This window comes from Bombina bombina, chromosome 7 (genome assembly GCF_027579735.1).
Source record: "Bombina bombina isolate aBomBom1 chromosome 7, aBomBom1.pri, whole genome shotgun sequence".
Lineage (NCBI taxonomy): Eukaryota > Metazoa > Chordata > Amphibia > Anura > Bombinatoridae > Bombina > Bombina bombina.
Window position 1 is genome coordinate 146,725,808 of NC_069505.1, and position 26,850 is coordinate 146,752,657.

The 26,850-nt window shown below is 37.5% G+C and overlaps 1 protein-coding gene across 9 annotated transcripts in view; it reads left to right on the top strand.

Moving 5' to 3' along the window:
* Nucleotides 1-26,850, top strand: part of ANO5 (anoctamin 5) — a 599,368-nt gene that overhangs the window by 69,395 nt on the left and 503,123 nt on the right. For 5 of the 9 annotated variants that reach the window (XM_053720371.1, XM_053720372.1, XM_053720374.1 and 2 more), the window contains exons 2-3: nt 17,996-18,037; nt 20,614-20,684. In XM_053720371.1, the coding sequence (XP_053576346.1) occupies nt 17,996-18,037; nt 20,614-20,684 (113 nt within the window). The remainder of the gene's footprint in view (nt 1-17,995; nt 18,038-20,613; nt 20,685-26,850) is intronic. The other 4 variants (XM_053720373.1, XM_053720377.1, XM_053720378.1 and 1 more) reach the window with 1 other exon arrangement.

Here is a 26,850-nt window from a genome sequence, read left to right on the forward strand (position 1 = left end):
AATAATTGTGCTTTATACAAAAAAAAAACCACCACAAAAAAGGGCGGGCCTCATGGACTCTTGCTAATATGAAAGAAATGAATTTATCAGGTAAGTTCTTACATAAATTATGTTTTCTTTCATGTAATTAGCAAGAGTCCATGAGCTAGTGACGTATGGGATAATGATTACCCAAGATGTGGATCTTTCCACACAAGAGTCACTAGAGAGGGAGGGATAAAATAAAGACAGCCAATTCCTGCTGAAAATAATCCACACCCAGAATAAAATTTTAATGAAAAAACATAGGCAGAAGATTCAAACTGAAACCACTGCCTGAAGTACGTTTCTACCAAAAACTGCTTCAGAAGAAGAAAACACATCAAAATGGTAGAATTTAGTAAAAGTATGCAAAGAGGACCAAGTTGCTGTTTTGCAAATCTGATCAACCGAAGCTTCATTCTTAAACGCCCAGGAAGTAGAAACTAACCTAGTAGAATGAGCTGTAATCCTTTGAGGCGGAGTGTTACCCGACTCAACATAGGCATGATGAAATAAAGATTTCAACCAAGATGCCAAAGAAATGGCAGAAGCTTTCTGGTCTATTCTAGAACCGGAAAAGATGACAAATAGACTAGAAGTCTTTCGGAAAGACTTAATAGCTTCAACATAATATTACAAAGCTCTAACAGCATCCAAAGAATGCAATGATTTCTCCTTAGAATTCATAGGATTAGGACATAATGAAGGAACCACAATTTCTCTACTAATGTTGTTAGAATTCACAACCTTAGGTAAAAAATTCAAAAGAAGTTTGCAGCACCGCCTTATCCTGATGCAAAATGAGAAAAGGAGACTCACAAAAAAGAGTAGATAATTCAGAGACTCTTCTGGCAGAAGAGATGGTCAAAAGAAACAAAACTTTCCAAGAAAGTAATATAACGACCAAAGAATGCATGGGTTCAAAAGGAGGAGCTTGAAGAGCCCCCAGAACCAAATTCAAACTCCAAGGAGGAGAAATTGACTTAATGACAGGTTTTATACGAACCAAAGCTTGTACAAAACAATGAATATCAGGAAGATTAGCAATCCTTCTGTGAAAAAGAACAGAAAGAGCAGAGATTTGTCTTTCAAGAAACTTGCGGACAAACCTTTATCTAAACCATCCTGAAGAAATATAAGTCTTCCAGACTCTATAATATATCTCTCTAGATACAGATTTACGAGCCTGTCACATAGTATCAATCACAGAGTCAGAGAAACCTCTTTGACCAAGAATCAAGCGTTCAAACTCCACACATTAAAATTAAGGTTTTGAGATCCTGATGGAAAAAAGAACCTTGAGACAGAAAGACTGGTCTTAACGGAAGAGTCCACAGCTGGCAAGAGACCATCCGGACAAGATCCGCATACCAAAACCTGTGAGGCCATGCTGGAGCTACCAGCAGGACAAACGAGCATTCCTTTAGAATATTAGAGAATACCCTTGGAAGAAGAACTAGAGGCGGAAAGATATAGGCAGGATGACACTTGTAAGGAAGAGATAATGCATCCACTGCCTCCGCCCGAGGATCCCTGGATCCGGACAGATACCAGGGAAGTTTCTTGTTTAGATGAGAAGCCATCAGATCTATTTCTGGGAGTTCCCACATTTGAACAATCTGAGGAAATACCTCTGGGTGAAGAGCATTCGCCCAGGTGCAACGTTTGGCGACTGAGATAATCCGCTTTCCAATTGTCCATACCTGGGATATGAACCGCAGAGATTAGACAGGAGCTGGATTCCGCCCAAACCAAAATTCGAGATACTTCTTTCATAGCCAGAGGACTGTGAGTCCCTCCTTGATGATTGATGTATGCCACAGTTGTGACATTGTCTATCTGAAAACAAATGAACAACTCTCTCTTCAGAAGAGGCCAAGACTGAAGAGCTCTGAAATTGCACGGAGTTCCAAAATATTGATCGGAAATCTCACCTCCTGAGATTCCCAAACCCCTTGTGCCGTCAGATACCCCCACACAGCTCCCCAACCTGTAAGACTTGCATCTGTTGAGATTATAGTCCAGGTCGGAAGAACAAAGAAGCCCCCTGAACTAAACGATGGTGATCTGTCCACCATGTCAGAGAGTGTCGTATAATCGGTTTAAAGATATTAATTGAGTTATCTTTGAGTAATCCCTGCACCATTGGTTCAGCGTACAGAGCTGAAGAGGTCGCATGTGAAAACGAGCAAAGGAGATCGCATCTGATGCGGCAGTCCTAAGACCTAAAATTTCCATGCATAAGGCTACCAAAGGGAATGATTATGACTGAAGGTTTTGACAAGCTGATATCAATGTTAAACTTCTCTTGTCCGACAAGGACAGAGTCATAGACACTGAATCTATTCTAGAAACCTAAAAAGGTTACCCTTGTCTGAGGAATCAATGAACTGATTGGTAAATTGATCCTCCAACCATGAACTTGAAGAAAAAACACAAGTCGATTCGTATGAGATTCTTCGAAAATGAGAAGACTGAGCAAGTACCCAGATATCGTCCAATAAGGAAATACCAAAAACCCTGTTCTCTGATTACAGAAAGAAGGGCACCGAGAACCTTTGAAAAAAATTCTTGGAACTGAGGCTAGGCCAAACGGTAGAGCCACAAAACTGGTAATGCTTGTCTAAAAAGAGAATCTCAGACACTAAAAGTGATCTGGATGAATCGGAATATGCAGATACACATCCTGTAAATCTATTGTAGACATATAATGCCCTTGCTAAACATAAGGCAGGACAGTCCTACAGTAACCATCTTGAATGTTGGTATCCTTACATAACGATTCAATATTGATAGATCCGGAACTGGTCTGAAGGAATTGACCTTCTTTGGTACAATGAAGAGATAAAATAAAACCCCAGCCCCTGTTCCAGAACTGGAACTGGCATAATTACTCCAGCCAACTCTAGATCTGAAACACATTTCAGAAATGCTGAGCCTTTGCTGTGTTAACTGGGAAAGAAAAAAATCTCTTAGCAGGAGGCCTTAACTGAAGCAAATTCTGTACCTTTCTGAAACAATGTTCTGAAACCAGAAATTGAGAACGGAATTGATCAAAATTTCTTTGAAGAAAACGTAATCTGCCCCATACCAGCTGAGCTGGAATAAGGTCCGCACCTTCATGGGTACTTAGGAGCTGGCTATAGGTTTTCTATAAGGCTTGGATATATTCCAAACTGGAAATAGTTTCCAAACTGATACCGCTCCTGAGAATGAAGGATCAGGCTTTTGTTCCTTATTGTGAGGAAAGGAACGAAAATGATTATTAGACCTAAATTTACCTTAGATTTTTTTATCCTTTGGTAAAAAAGTTCCCTTCCTTCCAGAAACAGTTGAAATAATAATTTATTACCCTGGAAAGAAAGGGAAAGCAAAGTTGACTTAGAAGACATATCAGCATTCCAAGTTTAATCCATAAAGCTTTTCTAGCTAAAATAGCTAGAGACATATACCTGACATCAACTCTAATGATATCAAAAGATGGTATCACCAATAAAATTATTAGCATGTTATAGAATAATAATAATGCTATAAAATTATGATCTGTTACTTGTTGCGCTAAAGCTTCTAACCAAAAAGTTGAAGCTGCAGCAACATCCGCTAAAAATATAGCAGGTCTAAGAAGATTACCTGAACATAAGTAAGCTTTACTTAGAAAGGATTCAATTTTCCTATCCAAAGGATCCTTAAATGAATTACTATCTGCCGTAGGAATAGTAGCACATTTAGCAGGAGTAGAGACAGCCCCATAACCTTAGGGATTTTGTCCCAAAAAAACTCTAATCTGTCAGATGGCACAGGATATAATTGCTTAAACGTTTAGAAGGAGAAAAAGAATTACCCAAATTATTCCATTCCCTGGAAATTACTTCAGAAATAGCATCAGGGAGATTAAACACTTCTGGAATAACTACAGGAGATTTAAAAACCTTATTTAAACGTTTAGATTTAGTATCAAGAGGACCAGAATCCTCTATTTCTAATGCAATTAATACTTCTTTAAATAAAGAACGAATAAATTCCATCTTGAACAAATACAAAGATTTATCAGCATCAACCTCTGAGACAGAAACCTATGAACCAGAAGAACCATTATCAGTATCAGAATGATGATGTTCATTTAAAAATTCATCTGAAAAAAGAGAAGTTTTAAAAGACTTTTATGTAAACTAGAAGGAGAAATAACAGACATAGCCTTCTTAATGGATTTAAAAAATAAAATCTCTTATGTTTATCAGGAACACTCTGAAAATTAGATGTTGACGGAACAGCAACAGGTAATGTAACAGTACTAAAGGAAATTTTATCTGCATTAATAAGTTTGTCATGACATGCAATACAAACAACAGCTGGAGAAACAGATACCAAAAATTATAGCAGATACACTTAGCTTGGTAGCTCCAGCACTAGACAGCGATTTTCCTGTAGTATCTTCTGACTCAGATGCAACGTGAGACATCTTGCAATATGTAAGAGAAAAAACAACATATAAAGCAAAATTGATCAAATTCCTTAAATTACAGTTTCAGGAATGGGAAAAAATGCCAAAGAACAAGCTTCTAGCAACCAGAAGCAATGAAAAAATAAGACTTAAATAATGTGGAGACAAAAGCGACGCCCTTATTTTTTAGCGCCAAATAAGACGCCCACATTATTTGGCGCCTAAATGCTTTTGGCGCCAAAAATGACGCCACATCCGGAACGCCGACATTTTTGGCGCAAAATAACGTCAAAAAATGACGCAACTTCCGGCGACACGTATGACGCCGGAAACGGAAAAGAATTTTTGCGCCAAAAAAGTCCGCGCCAAGAATGACGCAATAAAATGAAGCATTTTCAGCCCCCGCGAGCCTAACAGCCCACAGGAAAAAAAGAGTCAAATTTTTGAAGGTAAGAAAAAATGATTAATTCAAATGCATTATCCCAAATATGAAACTGACTGTCTGAAAAATAAGGAAAGTTGAACATTCTGAGTCAAGGCAAATAAATGTTTGAATACATATATTTAGAACTTTATAAACAAAGTACCCAACCATAGCTTAGAGTGTCACAGAAAATAAGATTTACTTACCCCAGGACACTCATCTACATGTTTGTAGAAAGCCAAACCAGTACTGAAACGAGAATCAGCAGAGGTAATGGTATATATAAGAGTATATCGTCGATCTGAAAAGGGAGGTAAGAGATGAATCTCTACGACCGATAACAGAGAACCTATGAAATAGACCCCGTAGAAGGAGATCACTGCATTCAAATAGGCAATACTCTCCTCACATCCCTCTGACATTCACTGCACGCTGAGAGGAAAACCGGGCTCCAACTTGCTGCGGAGCGCATATCAACGTAGAATCTAGCACAAACTTACTTCACCACCTCCATCGGAGGCAAAGTTTGTAAAACTGAATTGTGGGTGTGGTGAGGGGTGTATTTATAGGCATTTTAAGGTTTGGGAAACTTTGCCCCTCCTGGTAGGAATGTATATCCCATACGTCACTAGCTCATGGACTCTTGCTAATTACATGAAAGAAATTTAATTTTGACTAGACTATCCCTTTAAAGTGAATGTCAATTTTGATGCTAAAGTTCTCGGTTTTTAAAAATTCGATTAAAAACAGGGGCACTTTAATTCATCAATTTACATTTCACTCCTGTTGAGAAAAAAACTTCCCTTTTAAACTTGACAGCCGCTCCAGCTTCCTCCGCCCGTCGCAAAGCCTCTTCCTGGGTCTAAAATAAGGAATCCGGCTTCTTCCAATCACAGCGTTGAATCAGACACTGATTCCCCGGGGGGAAGCCGTAATTGGAGGATGACCTATCCATCATTTATGACATCAGACATGGCTTGCAACGACAGGAGGAAGCTGGAGCTGCTGTGAAGATTAAAAGGTACGTTTTTTTTTTTTTTTTCCTCCTCAACTGGAGTGAAATGTAAATTTTTATGATTTAAAGTGTCCCCTGTTTAATCGAATTTTTAAAAACTGGGCAGTTTAGCATCAAAATTGACATTCACTTTAAGGAACCTATACGGATGTGGAATAAGATTATTTACCAATACAAGGGAATCCCAATTTTATTTCTGTATTTACCACATAATTGAGTTATGGAAAGAAAAAGGAGTCAGCCAGGTAGGACAGCTAATGGATGCTTCTGGGTTAAATATTACATGATTCCAAAGTCTCAAAATTAATTTAATTTAGGCGCTTTGAGAGATTAAGTTGGCTGCTAAGCCATTTCTTACCTGGGTGCTAAAATGGATTTTTTTTTTTTTTTAAATATATTTATTTTTTTCCAGATCCCCAAGACTTATATTAGGCAATTACCTTTCCAACGGTGGGTCTTGGGTCTCTAGCTGCTTAGATGCCTGAGATACACAGGCTTCTAAGCAGCATTTCCCTATATTGTTAATTTTACATAGTAATTGCGCGTGACGTCACTGTGTGAATCGTGAATCCCTGGCGATGCATCTCACTATTCAGGCCAGATTGCCGTGGTGGGAGTAGGTGGGAGCCCCCAGATTGCCCTCAAGGTGGGTGAGTGCTAACGACGGCTCTGAGCCGTCGTCGGCACATAACTGGGACAATTTGCGATGGCTCAGAGCTTTTGTTAGCACTCAAAGGGTTAAAAGTTACTATAAAAAGATACTTTAATGCTGTCAGATGCCAACTAAGGGCTAGTTTCCATTGAGGTGGTAAAAACATTTATGTCCATTAAAGTCTATGGAGAATTTTTATGTTACAACCAGCTTCCAAATTTTACCACCTTAATGGAAACTAGGCCTTTTTGGGGAAATATTGATAGAGCCTTAATTTTGTATAAAGCTGGCATGTGCAACATTTTTCATTTTATAAAAAAATCTGATATCATTTTTTTTTCTCCATTTTATAAAAATATCTTTTTGAGACTACAAGAAAATGACAAAAAATAAAGTATAGGTGATAAAAACCTTGAGCGGATTAGAGACAGCTTCTCCTTCCTTAATTTATAAACAGGTACCTTTTTAAAGAGACAGTCGACTCCAGAATTGTTATTGTTTTAAAAAGATAGATAATCCCTTTATTACATATTCACCAGTTTTGCATAACCAAATACTTTTTACCTCTGTGATTTCCTTGTTATCTATATGGCACACATGAACTTGCACTGTCTAGCTGCGAAAAACTGTAAAAATGTACTGAGATAAGAGGTGGCCTTCAAGGGCTTAGAATTTAGCATATGAGCCTACCTAGGTTTAGCTTTCAACAAACAATACCAAGAAAACAAAGCAAATTTGATGATACAAGTAAATTGGAGTTTTTTTTTTTTTTTAAATTGCATTCCCTATCTGAATCATGAAAGTTTAATTTTGACTAGGCTGTCCCTTTAAAGTTTTTGCATCAAATATATCTTACACCTTATAAATTGTATAAAATTGGAAATTTTTAAGGAAATTGTTGGAAATGTTATTCTGTACAAGCTAGATTAAAGCATTGCAGATTGTCCAAGAATAAAACAAAAATTGATTTAAAGGGACACTGTAGTCAAAAATAGAATGATATTATTACAATAGTATAGCTTGAAATCAATCTTTTTTTAAATGTACAGTATGCTGCAAATATTTAGCGTTTTTGATGTCTTTATGTTTGAAATATAAACTATTTCCAAACCCACTGTGTTGTTCTCCGTTACCGTTTTCCAATCTGGCTGTACAACTCCAGTTGGAAGATGGCGATTCAAAGACTAAATGCGCATGCGCGAGTTAGCGCAACGTCATCCCATACGTCACCATCTTATGTTCAAGAAGACACGCTCGGTCATGTCAGGCTCTCTGGAGCAATATGCGCATGCGAGACTTAAGAGAATCCTATTGTGCATGCAGGTAATGACAGTAATGAAGTATATTTTTATGCAAAAACTCACCATCCGATTGGCAAGTATGTTAGAGCATAGAAGGCCCATATTTGAGGGCTGGATTACGTGATGTAATGGACATAGAATAAAAGTTTGTTTTTATGATCAAGGGAGCTTAGTTTTTTAACAAAAAAGGTACACTACTTTGATGTGATAAATGCAATGCTAACTGTTGCGTTTTGCATAACAAAAAAGAAAAGTTAGTAATCCTTTAAATTACTGGTCTATATTAAATTACAGGTTAAGCTTTTGATTTTACAATCTCAAACTGTATAATGTTCCTTTTAAGAACAACAACATGATTTGTATATAGGGATTATGTTGAATATTTTAATGCATTAGGAGCCAAAAGTTACACATTTTTTATTTTTAGCAATAATTTGTCATTCATTTTCACCTGTTGGTTTTGATTTTTTTCTATCCATGTTTGTGTAATGATTTTGTGTTCTTAGGAGAGATAGTTTGTTTACAATTCTTGCATTTGTAATCTTCATAGGTTGACATTCAAAAAATCATTACTGTAGTAAAAAAATATGTAGCTTTATCGTATAGTCTTTCCTGTTTCCTATCTCTTTGAGCACCACCCAGTTTAAAAGTTGCTCTAAATAGCATGTGATAACTATACATGACCCTGAAGACAAGGTCATGTTCCGGTTTTTATCTTTTTTTTTTTTTTTACAATATTGGTTTGCCCCTTGGCCGTTAGATCTTCCATGAGAGCCTAACACACAGATGGTTGCTAGTATGGGCTGTGATGAAGGTTATCTGCTGTAAAATGACAGGAAATGTATAGTTTTTTTTTGCAGTACTATAACAAAACTACTACAATCGGTTTAATGGTTACCTACGCACCCTCACAAACCTTTTTAAAGCATTTTTTTTCTTGTGGTGGTCTTCTAGAATTCTGTAGCAATCATCCCCCCCCCTCATTTTTGGATAGGCAGGCAGTATAGCCAATCAGATGCAGTATGGAGAGCAGTGGGTGCATACTCTGTTTAGCCAATGGAACAGGTAGGACACCATTTATGGGGCTGTACCACCTGTCTATCCAATTTAAAAGGCTTGCAGAATGACGCTGGCGGTGTGTCACGGAAAGGAATTCCTGAAGGGGTGCAAAATTCCCTTTAAAGGGACATAAAAACCAACATTTTTCTTTTGATTCAGTTAGAGCATGCAACTTTAAACCACTTTACAATTTACTTATGTTATCTAATTTTGCTTTGTTTTTTTGGTATCCTTTGTTGAAAAACATACCTAAGTAGGCTCAGGAGTTGGGAGCTAGCTGCTGATTGGTGGCTGCACATATTTGCGTGTTATTTCATTACAGATGTTAGGCTAGCTCCCGGTAGTACATTGCTGCACCTTCAATAAAAGATACTAACAGAATGAAGCACAATTGATAATAGAAGTAAATTGGAAAGCTGCGTAAAATTTGTATGTTCTATCTAAATCCTGAAAGAAAAATTGTTTCATGTTCCATTAAAAGTAGAGTAAACACCTCCCTGTTTGTGTGTGTTTATAAAAATTGTTAGTGTCCCCACCCTCACTAAAGAGGTCAAAAATCAAAATCTGTAAAGTGCAAATCAAACAGCTGGTTACGCAGGTCACAGTATTTTGAAAACCTAGCCTACAGATTGTGCCTTAAGCTAAAGATGCCAAAAATCTAATTTTCTGCACAAACTAAGAGATGTCTAATGCCCCTTGAAAGGAACATTGTACTGTAGAATTGTCTATCCTTTTTAATATGTTCCCAATGAGCCAACATACCTGTTAGATTGTATTAAAGGTAATGGAGCACTGTTAATTTATTTTGTCATTTGAAATAGTTTTTTCTATCTGCCACCTATTTTGAACATTTAACTACTGTGGTATTGGCAATAGAAAAGCTATGTAATCAAGAGGCAACAAAATAAATTATGCTTCTAGTTGTATTTCGACAAACTTGTTAAAAGCATTTACATCTGCAATTTTTGTTGGTTTGCAGTCCAGAAACACTCAAAATAATTTTTCAAGGGTTTATGTTTATTGACAATGCATGTATTCATTATTCTTTCTTGAAATAAATGCCATATTTATAAGATGCCGAAAAGAACTGAATGCAGCTGACTGCAGACATTTTCAGCATTCATTTCATGGAGAATGACGGATAACAAAAATATACATATACCGAATGGTTATCTTTTATCCTTTATTGTAGCTAGTTAGGGACTGATAGAAATATGCTCTTGGATTAATCCGTTAAACTTTCTATACACTGTTAACCCCTTAAGGACCAGCGACGTACTCTGTATGTCACTGGCCTTTTTTTGGGACTTGATTGTTTTAAAGCGCGGTCTTGCCACCAGCGTTGAGACTGCTCTATTCCACAAAGCCTGCTGGAGGGAAGGCATTAATAGTGTGTTCTTGCTAGACTTGTGCTATTACGACCAGTGATATACAGGGTACATTGTGGTCATTAAGGGGTTAAAGGGTCAGTGTTCTAAAGTCTGCAGGATACACTTCACGTGTTCTAGGGCAGTCTCTGTGGCAGTGGTCTCCATGTACAGGCCCTGGGGCCATATGTGTCCCTACAGATAGTTTAATCTGGCCCTACATTGTTTTATTAGTAAATTATTTATTTGAGCCCCATCAATTTTTTTTTTTTAGGGTTCTAAGAGGTGTAACAAAAAGTTAAAGTTCTATACATGCACTCACTAGATAGATAAATAAAGCCATTTGTGGTTGGATAAATGTCACGTTTTACAGTTCCAGAAGGATCACTTCACTTGGCACTCACAAGATAAATATACACAACTGTGTATGTTTATTGTGGGCTATAACTCCCACTATGCACTACTACTTGGGTAAATGTCACTTCCAATTCCTAGTGTATCCCGTTCCAGAGTGCTCCCTCTGTTCGAGTGGACCCCATCGGAGGAGCACACTTGGCCATTGGCCCCCGGATACATTGAGCTTGATATCCCTGCTCTATGAGATGGATAATGTGTAAGATAATATTGTGATTCTGACACAACATTGGGTATGTAAAATATCTGATACTCCAATGTTTGTAATAAATTATCACAAAACACACTATACTCGTTTAAGCTGGTTAAGCTGCAGAAATGAAGACTTCTATGTGGAGCACAATTTAAATATTCTAAACCACTATGGAATGCATCAAAATAAAGAAAATAATGCTCTGGTCGCTATAGTTCTGATTTATCTGAGCTTGTGCCTTTTCACCTACCATATTCTGGATAGCAGCAATATAATCTAATGAGTTTATTGCCTTATGCTTACAGGTCAAGTAGTTTTAAGCAATGATTGCTTATAGATAAGAACTTTTAACATTGAGTTATATTGGAGTGTATGATAATATTTTCGCTTTTTATAGAGTCTTTATTTGCTTAGTAAAGAAGGTGTTCGGCTGTAAAGCAATCCTTTCAGTTTACTATGTATTGACATGAAACAAATGTGTGCCTTTTTTTTTTTTACACTGAAATATATTGTCAAGAATGATTGTGTATTAGTGTTCTTCCCAGGACCTATTTATTGGACAAACCTCCAAGCTGATTTTACCGACCACCTGGCTAAAATTTAAGACTGTTATATTAAAGAATATTTATTTATTTTTTGCACAAATTATCATTAAATTGGATTGTTAAGATATCCAAAAGGGACATGAAACCCACATTTTTTCTTTCATAATTTAGAAAGGGCATGCAATTTTAAACAACTTTCTAATTTACTTCTATTATCTAATTTGTTTCATTCTCTTGATATTCTTTGCTGAAAAGCATATCTAGATAGGTTCAGTAGCTGCTGATTAGTGGGTGCACATAGATGCCTCGTGTGATTGGCTCACCCATATGCATTGCTATTTCTTCAACAAAGGATATCTAAAAAATAGAACAAATTAGATAATAGAAGTAAGTTCGAAAGTTGTTTAAAATTTAATTCTCTATCTGAATCATGAAAGAAAATTTTTGGGTTTAGTGTCCCTAAAGCACACATTAATTGCATAATTTAAGTAATTATGAATAGCAGAAAATGTTAAAATATTACATTGCCACCCAGCTTTTTCAGAATGCAAATTATGTGTATTATGTTGCTATTTATTTTCAGATAGTCGAGTCTTTTAGAAAGGATTCCATTTAAACCAGATTGTTCTCCCCAAAATAGGGTATTTCTATTTTAGCCACATCAGGCTGAACAGAATTTGAGGGCTAACAAAATAGTGGTGGACAAAATATATAACATTGGAAATCATTACTTCCTGTGGAGTGGGAGGAAACCCAGAATAAATCTAGAAATACTGTACCAACCATATTTGGGAGGGGGGTTATCACTACCCAATTTGGAATGGTATAATTTAGCAACTTTAATAAGACTTCCAATAGACTGGCTGTTTCAGTCATTTAATTTATCTGATAGGTATCTAGAAGAACAGATTTGTGCCCCCCACTCTATGGGCTTTATATTACACGCATCAAACAAGATTTTGGGCAAGACAATTGCTAACCATCCCTTACTTAAAGATATCTTAAGAGCATGGAGAAATACCATGAAGCTACTAGGACATTCTATTGCGGCCTCTAAATGGCTACCTATTCAAGGTAACTGGTATTTCCCACTAGGTAATTCAGTTAATCCTTTTAGTCTATGGTCACCTATTAAAGTCCTTTCGGTTGCAGAGTTTTACGATTTTAAGACTAGAAAACTTTATAATTTTGCAGAATTTCAAAATATTTTTCCTACAGTACAGAAGAAACAAAAGTTTTACTTCTTGCAAGTTAAAGATTATATACGTAAGCTATTGTATCTATTTCCCCAGATCTTCCAAGAACACCCATTAATGGATCATCTTAAACGGGGAAAATGTTCTCTATCCTCCATATATAAAATTCTAAGGTCTGCGGAGACAGAAAAATATATAGCACGAGCAAGGTTACATTGGGGAAAAGTATTACGTTTGATAGACCCTATAGATCAACTAGAAAATAGTTTAAGGACAACATTATCCATTTCTCCTTCAACTTATCTAAGAGAAACGCAGTTTAGGATCATTAATAGAGATTATCTCACCCCGCGGCGGGTAGCTAAGTGGAATTGCAATGTCAAGAATTTTTGTATTAAGTGTCACTTAAGTGATCCAGATTTGGGACACCTCTTGTGGGAGTGTCCGAAGGTGAACCAATTTTGGCATAAGGTAGCATATTTTCTCACAAATGACAAGTGTTAAAGTAAGGTTTTCAATAAACTCTATAATCTTACTGACCCCCTGTTCTTCATGGGGGAATAAAAAGAGATTCATCCTAACAGCGATACTTAATCTTAGAAAACTTCTTTTTGATAATTGGTCCAAACTTCGAGTCCCCTCGGTTAAGGAAGCAAAAAAACTTCTTTCTGATACTGCAATACTCGCAGCCCATGACTACAGGCTAGAAAGGAAAAAAGATAATTCATACTTAAGGGTTTGGAAAGATTTTATCCTAAGCCAGGGTAAAGACTTCACTGTTAATATAGAACGTATTATTAATATAAAATTATAGTGATAAAACCCCGAGCGGGAGGCCCAATTGGCTCGGAGTGGATGGGGGGGTGGGGCGGGGGGAGGGAGGTGATCATCCTTTTTTTTTTTCTCGTTTTGTTGCTGTTGCTAATTGGACTCTCTTGATGTTTGAATATATTTATGTATACCAATATGTATGATAATGGATACCTAGGCTGGCTCGATGGGTATAACTGACTCCCCCTCCCCTTTTCCCTTTGGGATATATAATATATATGTAAAATTTTGATATATTTACTCGGATACATGTGAGTATCCTATTTTGAACTGGATGTATTGTTGATCTATTTTCATTATTAAAATAAAAAAAACAAAAAAAAAACATTGGAAATCATATTTTATTTGTGGTGGGCTGGATTTGGAGGCACTAAAGAGGGATTGCATTTATAAAAATGCATTTGGTTTTATTTGTTAGAAAGAAGTAACATTCTAGACACAAGGCTATATGGTTTTTGAGATTTAATAACTTGTGTTATGAGTTGATACCTATTTGTAGTATATTTTGTTTGTGGCAAGAAAAAGTATGTGAACCCTTGGGAATTAGCTGGTTTTCTGGTCCTAAAATCTTTTATCTTCATCAAAGTCACAAGTATAGACAAATACACAACCAATTATAATCTGTCATGCCTTTATTGAACACATCCCTTTAAATAGTGCTGTGGAAAAAGTAAGTGAACATTTGGATTTAATAGCTAGTTGATCCTCCTTTGGCAGCAATAACCTCAACCAAGCGTTTACAGTAGCTGCAGATTAGACCTGCACAATTTTCAGGATGAATTTTAGACTTCTCTTCCTTGCAAAACTGCTTCAGCTCAGCCATATTCTTAGGATGTCTGGTGTGAACAGCTCTCTTGAGGTCATTCCGCAGAATCTCTATGGGGTTAAGGTCTGGGCTCTGACTGGGCCACTCCAAAAGGCGGATTTCCTTTTTTTGAAGCCATTCTGTAGTGCATTTACTTCAATGTTTAGGATCAATGTCCTGCTGCATCACCCAACTTCAACTGGTGCAAAGCCCAAAATCATGATGCTGCCTCCACTGCTCTTAACCGTTGGGATGATGTTTTCATGTTGGTATGTGGTGCCCTATTTACGCCATACATAGTGTTGTGAATTCTTCCCAAACAAACCTTAATTTCATCAGTCCACAAAACATTTTTCGAGTAGCGTTGTGGATTGTCAAGATGGTCTTTGGCAAACCTCATGCGTGCATCAATGTTTTTTTTTGACAAAGCAGCAGCTTTCTTTTTGGTGTCCTGCTATGAACATCATGCCTGTTCAATGTTTTCCATATAGTAGACTCATTAACAGAGATGTTAACCAGTTCCAATTATTTCTTCAAGGTTTTTAGCTGTAACTCAAGGGTTCTTTACCTCATTGAGATTTGTGCAGTGTGCCCTTTTGAGTCATCTTGGCTGGAAGGCCACTTCTAGGGAGAGTAGCCACAGTACTAAATCATCTACATTTATAAACAATTTGTCTAACAGTGGACAGATGAATATCTTAGCTCTTTGAGAGAACTTTGTAACCCTTTCCAGCTTTATGCAATGCAACAATTCTTGACCACAGGTCTTCTGAGAACTCTTTTTTTTGTGAGACATGGTTCACATCAACAAATGTATTTTGAGAATGGTAAACTCACAATGTTTGATTTTTTTTTTTTTTATTTTTTTTTAAGTAGCTCCAACCTACACCTCCAATCTTGTTTCATTAATTGGACGTCAGATTTGCCAATTTCCAAATCAAATTAGCTTGTGTTTGTCATTAGCCTAGGGGTCCCATACTTTTTTCAAACCTATACTGTAAATATTTAAATGTTTTTATATTCAATATGTTCAAGAACAATACAATAATGTGTGTTATTAGTTATGTATGTATGTATGTATGTATGTGTACACACCTGGCTGAGAACCAAAGGCATTACATATTTCACAAACACAAGAAACAGTCTTTTTTTCATCTTGAATATCTTAGTTACAGCCACCGTTCCCACTAAGGTGTGCACCTTCATGTCTAGTATTTTTAGAGGTTAGTGTTTTTTACATTTTGTCTCCCTGATATAATGATTTGACAAGATTCTGTCTAGTAGGCCCAAAAGCATCTATATAAAATGTTTAGTCTTTTAAGTGTGCCTGTAAATAAAGCAAGGTCTTAAATCAAACAATAATAAGGTACTGTTAATGGGCCTCATCCTATAAAACATGAACAAAACAATGTCTGTCTGACCTGACTACAGTTTAAATACCAGCATCATTATTATAAACTGTCTTATTCTTTAGTGAACAGACAGTACAATGTACTAGCAACATTTTTTTTTTAACTGGCCCTGAGAGATAAGCTTCCTGCCTATACTAGATAGCATTGTTCTTAGTGCTAAATTGGGAGCAAAGATCAATTATCCTCATAGAGCCTCAGTTTAATTAGTAGAATTAAAGGGACAGTATACACTCATTTTCATATAACTGCATGTAATAGACACTACTATAAAGAATAAGATGCACAGATACTGATATAAAAATCCAGTATAAAATGGTTTAAAAACGTACTTAGAAGCTCTCAGTTTAGCTCTGTTGAAAAGGTAGCTGGAAAGCCCACTGCAAGTGGGAAATAAGACACTCCCCCTCCCCCTTCTTTTGCATATGAACAGACCCTTTACACAAACAGGAGCAAGCTGACGGTATTCTCATAAAACTTTGGGGCTTGGTTAGGAGTCTGAAAATCAGAGCAATGTTATTTAAAAATAAGCAAAACTATACATTTTTTTTAACGTTATTGTTCTTTTGGTAGAAGCTGTGAACTCAGTTGAAATACAATTCCAGGCAGCTAAGCTATGTAATTAATTTAGCTTATTTTTAAAATATTTTAAAATACTTGCCACCAATTTTTAAACTATTTTTTATGCAAACTATTTTTTAATTTATTAGCCCTTTTAGGATATGCACAGATCTCAACATGTTTTATGTCCCTTTAAAGGGATAGTCTAGTCAAAATTAAACTTGTATGATTCAGATAGAGGAAGCAATTTTCTAATTTACTCCTATTATCAATTTTTTCTTTGTTCTCTTGATATCTTTATTTTTAAAAAGCTGGAATGTAAGCTTAGAATCCAGCCCATTTTTGGTTCAGCTCCTGGATAGTGCTTGTTTATCAGTGTCTAAATGTAGCCATCCAATCAGGTGCTGAACCAAAAAATGGTCCGGCTCTTAGACTTTCCAGTTTTTTTAAAATAAAGATACCAAGAGAACAAAGAAAAATTGATAATATGAGTAAATTAGAAAGTTGCTTAAAATGGCATGCTCTGTCTGAATCATGGAAGTTTATTTTTGTCTAGACTATCCTTTTTAAGTAAGACATTCTAATACAAAAAAATACATTCTCTAATTCATGGGTCGCTAAATCTGTTTAAAATTTAGGAGCCATCAAGAATATTATGATCCAGACAGTGGTATTTGCATATAGATATATGGCGAGTAAAATTCTTTGAGCCAGTGGCTCTCAGGCTCCTGGGTTTGTTGAGCCCTGCTCTAATTTGTTAGAGAATATAATTTTTGGATTACTGACACGAGATGAGCAGCTCCGGAACAGGACACAGCCATTGATTGGTGGGTTTGTGCGATATTAAAGGGACAGTATACTGTAAAATAGTTTTTCACTTAATGTGTTTACAATTGCTTTTTTACCAACTGCAGAGTAAAATATGTATGAAAATTAGCTTTTTAAGGCTTATTTGTGTATATTAAAGCTCTGATTTTGTGTTTTGAAGCCACAACCTAATAAAATGGGTTGAGCTTGTAGGTATAATCCGATCTCATTACTGTATCACATTGTGCAAATATACCTGCTTCTTTATCTTATATCTGTCCTTAAAACAATCACCAGTACTTTGAGAGAACAATGGAAAATCAACATTTTATTACCTTATCTCTGCTATATCGCACTGGGAGTGTAATTTCTTCTGCTGGCTGTGTTTACAAAGCAATTCTATAGCTGGTACGCGCGGCCACAAACTTTCAGAATAGGTGGGGATACCACATGCTAAATCAACAATTTCAAATGCCAATATAAGGGTAAAGGAGCTACTTGTAAACAATTTAATACACTCCAGCAGGTAAAGTGGATCATTGGGAACAAATTAAAGGGGAGAAATTTTTTGAGTAAACTGTCCCTTTAAGAGGGCACACCTACTAAGCCAATCAGGGGGGCTGTGTGACCCTGCTAAGCAGCAGAAGTGTACTGCTAGGCAACAGCAAATTTTCAAATCCCAGGTGAGAATTTATCTATGTGTAATACCTATTGTGAGTTCATCTAGGGTCAGCAATGCAAAAATATATTCTAACAAATTAGAATGTTTAACAATATCCCTTTTTTGACTTTAACAAGTAGTCAAACTTTAGTACATTGCTTTAATGTTTAGTTATCTCATGTAATCTGCTTTGTTGTGTTTGTGTCAAAGTATTATCTAATATTACTAAACCTTTGTAACGTTCTACATAATGCTTTATATTAACACTTAACTTGATATTTCTTTGTTTAAAGATTTTTCTATACTCACTGACTTCCAGAATCCAGATTCTCCAGGTATTGTACTAATCACAACTAACATATTGTGTTTTTGTATCGTCCTATCTGTCTTCTGTTTATTATTGTTAAAATACATATATGTTTCTATTGTTTCACTTGTCCTGTCTCTTATGTTAAATATGTGTTCGCTTTATGTTTCTGTTAAATTATAGAAACAAAGATTTATTTAAAAAACAAACAAAAAACAAGACATTGTATAATGTAATTTGTTCTATTTTTTTTCCTTTCATATATGACTCTGTATGTATGACCTAAATATTCTGCTAAAGATTAAAAAAAAAAAAAAAATACAGTAAAAGCTGGACAAAGTGCTAATTCAGATTGAAAAGTGGGAAAGAGATAATGGAGTCTATAAACAGAATATCTCCCTTTTTAAATAGTGTGAGGTTCCAGGTAAAGCAATATGGTATATGAAAAATAAAGATGAGTAAATAATGTTTACTTTTTAAATGATACCTTGATAGGTGCTTGACTTAAAAGGACAGTGTACACCCATTTTCATATAACTGCATGTAATAAACACTACTATAAGGAAGCATATGTACAGATACTGATCTAGAAATCCAGTATTAAAACCTTTTAAATAATTACTTAGAAGCTCCCAGTTTAGCACTGTTGATTAGGTTAGGCTGAGATACCCATTGAAATGGGCTGAGAAAGCAGGAAAAGCAGACCCCCCCCCTCCCCTGCATATGAAAAGACCCATTACACAAACAGGTGCAAGCAAGAATCTCTAGACTTGAGTCTACATCTGATACTTTTGGGCTTGGTTAGGAGTTGCAATGTTATTAAAAAATAAGCAAAAGTAAACATTGTTACAAAAACACTACCAGGTGGGCTATATAAATGGATCCTCTACAAAACATTTATGCAAAGAAAAATCAATTGCACAATGTCCATTTAGTCACGATGTAAACAAAGCTGAGAGGTCAGGCGCAGCTCTCCTATGGGTTGTATTAAATGTATTCCCAGGACAGAAGTTCTATAGCAAAGCAGAAAAAGGCAGAGCTCAGCCTAAACTCAAGGTAGTAGACTCCGGAGAACTTTTGATTCACCCACCAACGTGAACAAGGCAGCATCACAACTGATCTGTTAGACTGAAATGTCGGCTTCCCGTAGTGTGACACTAAAATGATGCAGAATGGATCATAGTCACCGGCCACCTTACAATTCGTTGAAGTGACACGGACACAGAGTTAAGACTGAGCGGCTGAAACCCATTGAGGGAGATTTCTCCCAGTAGTGATGTGTTTTATACTTTTAATATGTGGTTTGCAGATTTAAGCGTTATTCATTGTAAGAAGTAAAAAATTACATTGAATCTAGGCTGCACTCTACCTTTTTTGGTTTTGCTAAAGATTCAAAAAGAAAATGGACTAGGCTGAGAGAAAGCACATCTATATACATATACACACTGCTATATAAAGTTTTAGTCTCTATAATGCAATGGGTGCAGCCTTGTTCTAACCTAGGTTTCTGTAGGTTCCTGCTCTGTTAGGGACAGCTATAAATAAACTACTAGAGTATCACTCACAGAGTGTTTGTTTGTTTGATGTCCCTTTAAAGTGATGGTAAACTCTCCCCTTTATAAAATCAGATCTGGAATGTAAGCGCTATTTTAGATGGGGGTTTATTGATCATGTGCAATGAAGATGCGCTATAACTTAGTTATTAATATAGATATGAAATTCAAATACCCCACGTTACACCACCCACTTCAAAAGTCAATTTTCCTGTCAGCTAAATGATTGAATTACTCTCCAATCAATGCTCTAGCTACAACAAAAGTGCCATATGGGGAGAGCGCTGATTGGACAACAATTCAATCTGTTAGCTCACAGAAAATTTTACTTTTGAAGTGGGCGGAGGAGCATGCAGTATTTGAATTTCATATCTATATTAATAACTAAGTTATACTGCATCTTCATTACAGCTAATGAATTAAACTTCATCTAAAATAGCTCTTACATTCCAGATCTGATTTTATAAAGGGGAGAGTTTACCATCACTTTAAAAGGGAATTATGATTTAGTGACAAGGGTTAGTAGCTTGCCCTGTGGGATGGTGAACCCCCAGTGTGCAGCCTCCTTCAGCTAACTTGTACCTTTCACATGAATTTGCCTAGGAGAGCACACGGCTGTAGAAATGTTAGGACATGTGGTGCCCACACTTAAACACTATAATGAAAAATAAGTGATACTTTCATCTAGATGTGTGTTGCATATAGCACAGGCAGATATTTTGCATACAAACATCTAGAATCACTAAAACTGCTTCACTAATTCAAAATCGAACGTGATTTAGTTTAGCGGTATATTTTGGTTGTCAAGCAACTAAATATTTTGCCACCACCTTCAGTCTATCAACTGGTAATTGCTGTGTGTTTGAAATCAGTACAATGCATTGAACTTTTGTGCAAAGATTATTACCTTAATCCTGTTTTGCTAACATTGTTTTAGTGTGTGTGGTTTTTTTTTTGCCTTCTTTCCTGTCTCATATTTTTATCCTATTTTTTTTTTTCTTCTTAATGTACTTTGCAAATCAATTTAAAAAAATAATTGTCTTCATTTTAGGAGAGGAAGCCAATGGCACTTTATATGAAATCAATTCAAATGCAGATTCGGAATTGCCGGGAAACTCAGAGGTAAGGAAAACCCATTTTATTTTTATTTTTTGTTAAATGTTTATGATTTAGGAGGGGATATGACAATAATTGTTGGACAATTATAGATATTTTCAATACTTTCAAAACTCTGTAGTCTTTAGTAGGTGTATTCTACCTGGAAATCAAATATCTTTCTTTCTTTCTCCATTCTGCCCCCCCCACATTTGCATTCTCTATATAAATGTTATCTATCTGTGTATCTGTCTATCTATTTACATAATACTCACAGGAAAATTTGCAAATATCTGTCAATAATGCTATTGTGGCAGAAAGTCAGGGAGACAACACAGCGGCATGTGACAGCTGGTTATACTAAGATCAGAGACCAGCGTGGGCTGGGTTAGTGCTGTTATTGCTTGTAAGATGTACCTAGGCAGCTTTAACCCCTTAAGGACCACAGCACTTTTCCATTTTCTGACCGTTTGGGACCAAGGCTATTTTTACATTTCTGCAGTGTTTGAGTTTAGCTATAATTTTCCTCTTACTCCTTTACTGTACCCACACATATTATTATATACCGTTTTTCTCGCCATTAAATGGACTTTCTAAAGATACCATTATTTTCATCATATCTTATAATTTACTATAAATTTGTTTTATAAAATATGAGGAAAAAATGGAAAAAACATACTTTTTCTAACTTTGACCCCTAAAATCTGTTACACATCTACAACCACCAAAAAACACCCATGCTAAATAGTTTCTAAATTTTGTCCTGAGTTTAGAAATACTCAATGTTTACATGTTCTTTGCTTGCAAGTTATAGGGCAATAAGTACAAGTAGCACTTTGCTATTGCCAAACCACTTGTTTCAAAATTAGCGCTAGTTACATTGGAACACTGATATCTGTCCGGAATCCCTGAATATCCCTTGACATGTGTGTGTGTATATATATATAATTTTAAGACAACCCAAAGTATTGATCTAGGCCCATTTTGGTATATTTCATGCCACCATTTCACCGCCAAATGCGATCAAATAAAAAAAAAAATCGTTCACTTTTTCACAAATTTTGTCACAAACTTTAGGTTTCTCACTGAAATTATTTGCAAACAGTTTGTGCAATTATGGCACAAATGGTTGTAAATGCTTCTCTGGGATCCCCTTTGTTCAGTAATAGCAGACATATATGGCTTTGGCATTGCTTTTTGGCAATTAGAAGGCCACTAAATGCCGCTGCGCACCACACTTGTATTATGCCCAGCAGTGAAGGGGTTAATTAGGTAGCTTGTAGGGAGCTTGCAGGGTTAAATTTAGCTTTAGTGTAGAGATCAGCGTCCCACCTGACACATCAGACCCCCTGATCCCTCACAAACGGATCTCTTCCCTCCCCCACCCCACAATTGTCCCCGCCATGTTGAGTACTGGCAGAAAGTCTGCCAGTACTAAAATATTAAATATTTATTATTATTATTTTATTATTTAAATATCTGTTCAAGTGTGATTGACCTCCCCCCGCTACCTATTTGCCTCCATCTTGGGTACTGTCAGCTGTCTGCCAGTACCCAGTTTGCCCCCAAAAACAAAGTATTTTTTCTCCAACATAGGTGTGTCCGGTCCACGGCGTCATCCTTACTTGTGGGATATTCTCTTCCCCAACAGGAAATGGCAAAGAGCCCAGCAAAGCTGGTCACATGATCCCTCCTAGGCTCCGCCTTCCCCAGTCATTCTCTTTGCCGTTGCACAGGCAACATCTCCACGGAGATGGCTTAGAGTTTTTTGGTGTTTAAATGTAGTTTTATTCTTCAATCAAGAGTTTGTTATTTTAAAATAGTGCTGGTATGTACTATTTACTCTGAAACAGAAAAGAGATGAAGATTTCTGTTTGTATGAGGAAGATGATTTTAGCAACCGTTACTAAAATCGATGGCTGTTTCCACACAGGACTGTTGAGATGAATTAACTTCAGTTGGGGGAAACAGTGAGCAGACTTTTGCTGCTTGAGGTATGACACATTTCTAACAAGACTTGGTAATGCTGGAAGCTGTCATTTTCCCTATGGGATCCGGTAAGCCATTTTCTTAGTTTTAAATATAAGAATAAAGGGCTTCACAAGGGCTTTAAAGACTGGTAGACATTTTTCTGGGCTAAAACGATTACTTTATAAACATATTTAATGGTTTATAACTTTGAAGAGTTATTTTAATCTTAGGAATTGTGTTAAAAAAAACGGCAGGCACTGTATTGGACACCTTTTTCACTGGGGGCCTTTTCTAGTCATAGGCAGAGCCTCATTTTCGCGCCACTAGTGCGCAGTTGTTTTTGAGAAGCAAGGCATGCAGATGCATGTGTGAGGAGCTCAGATCCACTGAAAAAGCTTATTGGAGGCGTCATTTGGTATCGTATTCCCCTCTGGGCTTGGTTGGGTCTCAGCAAAGCAGATACCAGGGACTGTATAGGGGTTAAATGTAAAAACGGCTCCGGTTCCGTTATTTTAAGAGTTAAAGCTTTCAAATTTGGTGTGCAATACTTTTAAGGCTTTAAGACACTGTGGTGGAATTTTGGTGAATTTTGAACAATTCCTTCATACTTTTTCACATATTCAGTAATAAAGTGTGTTCAGTTTAAAATTTAAAGTGACAGTAACGGTTTTATTTTAAAACGTTTTTTGTGCTTTGTTATCAAGTTTATGCCTATTAACATGTCTGAACCATCAGATAGACGATGTTCTGTATGTTCGGAAGCCAAGGTTCCTCTCCATTTAAATATATGTGATGAATGTGACAAACAAAGTAGGGACAATGATGCCACTGATAATAATGTTGCCCAAAATGATTCCTTAAGTGAGGGGAGTAAGCATGGTACTGCATCATCTCCTTCTATGTCTACACCAGTCTTGCCCACTCAGGAGGTCCCTAGTTCATCTAGTGCGCCAATCCTCCTTACTATGCAACAATTAACGGCTGTAATGGATAATTCTATTAAAAACATTTTAGCCAAAATGCCCACTTATCAGCGAAAGCGCGACTGCTCTGTTTTAGATACTGAAGAGCATGAGGACGCTGATGATAATGGTTCTGACATGCCCTTACACCAGTCTGAAGGGGCCAGGGAGGTTTTGTCTGAGGGAGAAATTTCAGATTCAGGAAAAATTTCTCAACAAGCTGAACCTGACGTTATTACATTCAAATTTAAATTGGAACATCTCCGCGCTCTGCTTAAGGAGGTGTTATCTACTCTGGATGATTGTGACAATTTGGTCATTCCAGAGAAATTATGTAAGATGGACAAGTTCCTAGAGGTCCCGGTGCCCCCCGAAGCTTTTCCTATACCCAAGCGGGTGGCGGACATTGTAAATAAAGAATGGGAAAGGCCCGGCATACCTTTTGTCCCTCCCCCTATATTTAAGAAATTATTTCCTATGGCCGACCCCAGGAAGGACTTATGGCAGACAGTCCCCAAGGTCGAGGGGGCGGTTTCTACTCTAAACAAACGCACCACTATCCCTATAGAAGATAGTTGTGCTTTCAAAGATCCTATGGATAAAAAATTAGAGGGTTTGCTTAAAAAGATGTTTGTTCAGCAAGGTTACCTTCTACAACCAATTTCATGCATTGTTCCTGTCACTACAGCAGCGTGTTTCTGGTTCGAAGAACTAGAAAAGTCGCTCAATAAAGCATCTTCTTATGAGGAGGTTATGGACAGAGTTCAAGCACTTAAATTGGCTAACTCTTTTACCTTAGACGCCACTTTGCAATTAGCTAGATTAGCGGCGAAAAATTCAGGTTTTGCTATTGTGGCGCGCAGAGCGCTTTGGCTAAAGTCTTGGTCAGCGGATGTGTCCTCCAAGAACAAATTGCTTAACATCCCTTTCAAGGGGAAAACGCTGTTTGGCCCTGACTTGAAAGAGATTATTTCAGACATCACTGGGGGAAAGGGCCACGCCCTTCCTCAGGATAGGTCTTTTAAGGCTAAAAATAAAACTAATTTTCGTCCCTTTCGCAGAAACGGACCAGCCTCAAATTCTACATCCTCTAAGCAAGAGGGTAATTCTTCTCAAACCAAGCCAGCCTGGAGACCGATGCAAGGCTGGAACAAAGGTAAGCAGGTCAAGAAACCTGCTACCGCTACTAAGACAGCATGAGATGTTGGCCCCCGATCCGGGACCGGATCTGGTGGGGGGCAGACTCTCTCTCTTCGCTCAGGCTTGGGCAAGAGATGTTCAGGATCCTTGGGCGCTAGAAATAGTTTCTCAAGGTTATCTCCTGGAATTCAAGGAACTACCCCCAAGGGGAAGGTTCCACAGGTCTCAATTGTCTTCAGACCAAATAAAAAGACAGGCATTCTTACATTGTGTAGAAGACCTGTTAAAAATGGGAGTGATTCATCCTGTTCCATTAAGAGAACAAGGGATGGGGTTTTACTCCAATCTGTTCATAGTTCCCAAAAAAGAGGGAACATTCAGGCCAATTTTGGATCTCAAGATCCTAAAGAAATTTCTCAGGGTTCCATAGTTCAAAATGGAAACCATTCGGACAATTCTTCCTACCATCCAGGAAGGTCAATTCATGACCACGGTGGATTTAAAGGATGCGTATCTACATATTCCTATCCACAAGGAACATCATCGGTTCCTAAGGTTCGCCTTTCTGGACAAGCATTACCAGTTTGTGGCACTTCCATTCGGATTAGCCACTGCTCCAAGAATTTTCACAAAGGTACTAGGGTCCCTTCTAGCGGTGCTAAGGCCAAGGGGCATTGCAGTAGTACCTTACTTGGACGACATACTGATTCAAGCGTCGTCTCTGCCACAAGCAAAGGCTCATACGGACATTGTCCTAGCCTTTCTCAGATCTCACGGGTGGAAAGTGAACGTAGAAAAAAGTTCTCTATTCCCGTCGACAAGAGTTCCCTTCTTGGGAACAATAATAGACTCCTTAGAAATGAAGATTTTTCTGACAGAGGCCAGAAAATCAAAACTTCTAAGCTCTTGTCAAGTACTTCATTCTGTTCTTCTTCCTTCCATAGCGCAGTGCATGGAAGTAATAGGTTTGATGGTTGCGGCAATGGACATAGTTCCTTTTGCGCGACTTCATCTAAGACCATTACAACTGTGCATGCTCAGACAGTGGAATGGGGATTATACAGACTTGTCCCCGACGATCCAAGTAGATCAGAGGACCAGAGATTCACTCTGTTGGTGGCTGACCCTGGACAACCTGTCACAAGGGATGAGCTTCCACAGACCAGAGTGGGTCATTGTCACGACCGACGCCAGTCTGGTGGGCTGGGGCGCGGTCTGGGAACCCCTGAAAGCTCAGGGTCTATGGTCTCGGGAAGAATCTCTTCTCCCGATAAACATTCTGGAACTGAGAGCGATATTCAATGCTCTCAAGGCTTGGCCTCAACTAGCAAAGGCCAAATTCATAAGGTTTCAATCAGACAACATGACGACTGTTGCATATATCAACCATCAGGGGGGAACAAGGAGTTCCCTGGCAATGGAAGAAGTGACCAAAGTAATTCAATGGGCGGAGATTCACTCCTGCCACTTGTCTGCAATCCACATCCCAGGAGTGGAAAATTGGGAAGCGGATTTTCGGAGTCGTCAGACATTTCATCCGGGGGAGTGTGAACTCCATCCGGAAATCTTTGCCCAAATAACTCAATTATGGGGCATTCCAGACATGGATCTGATGGCGTCTCGTCAGAACTTCAAGGTTCCTTGCTACGGGTCCAGATCCAGGGATCCCAAGGCGACTCTAGTAGATGCACTAGTAGCGCCCTGGACCTTCAACCTAGCTTATGTATTCCCACCGTTTCCTCTCATTCCCAGGCTGGTAGCCAGGATCATTCAGGAGAGGGCTTCGGTGATCTTGATAGCTCCTGCGTGGCCACGCAGAACTTGGTATGCAGACCTGGTGAATATGTCATCGGCTCCACCATGGAAGCTACCTTTGAGACGGGACCTTCTTGTTCAAGGTCCGTTCGAACATCCGAATCTGGCCTCACTCCAACTGACTGCTTGGAGATTGAACGCTTGATTTTATCAAAGCGTGGGTTCTCAGATTCTGTCATTGATACTCTTATTCAGGCTAGAAAGCCTGTAACTAGAAAAATTTACCATAAAGTATGGAAAAAATATATCTGTTGGTGCGAATCTAAAGGATTCCCATGGAACAAGATAAAAATTCCTAAGATTCT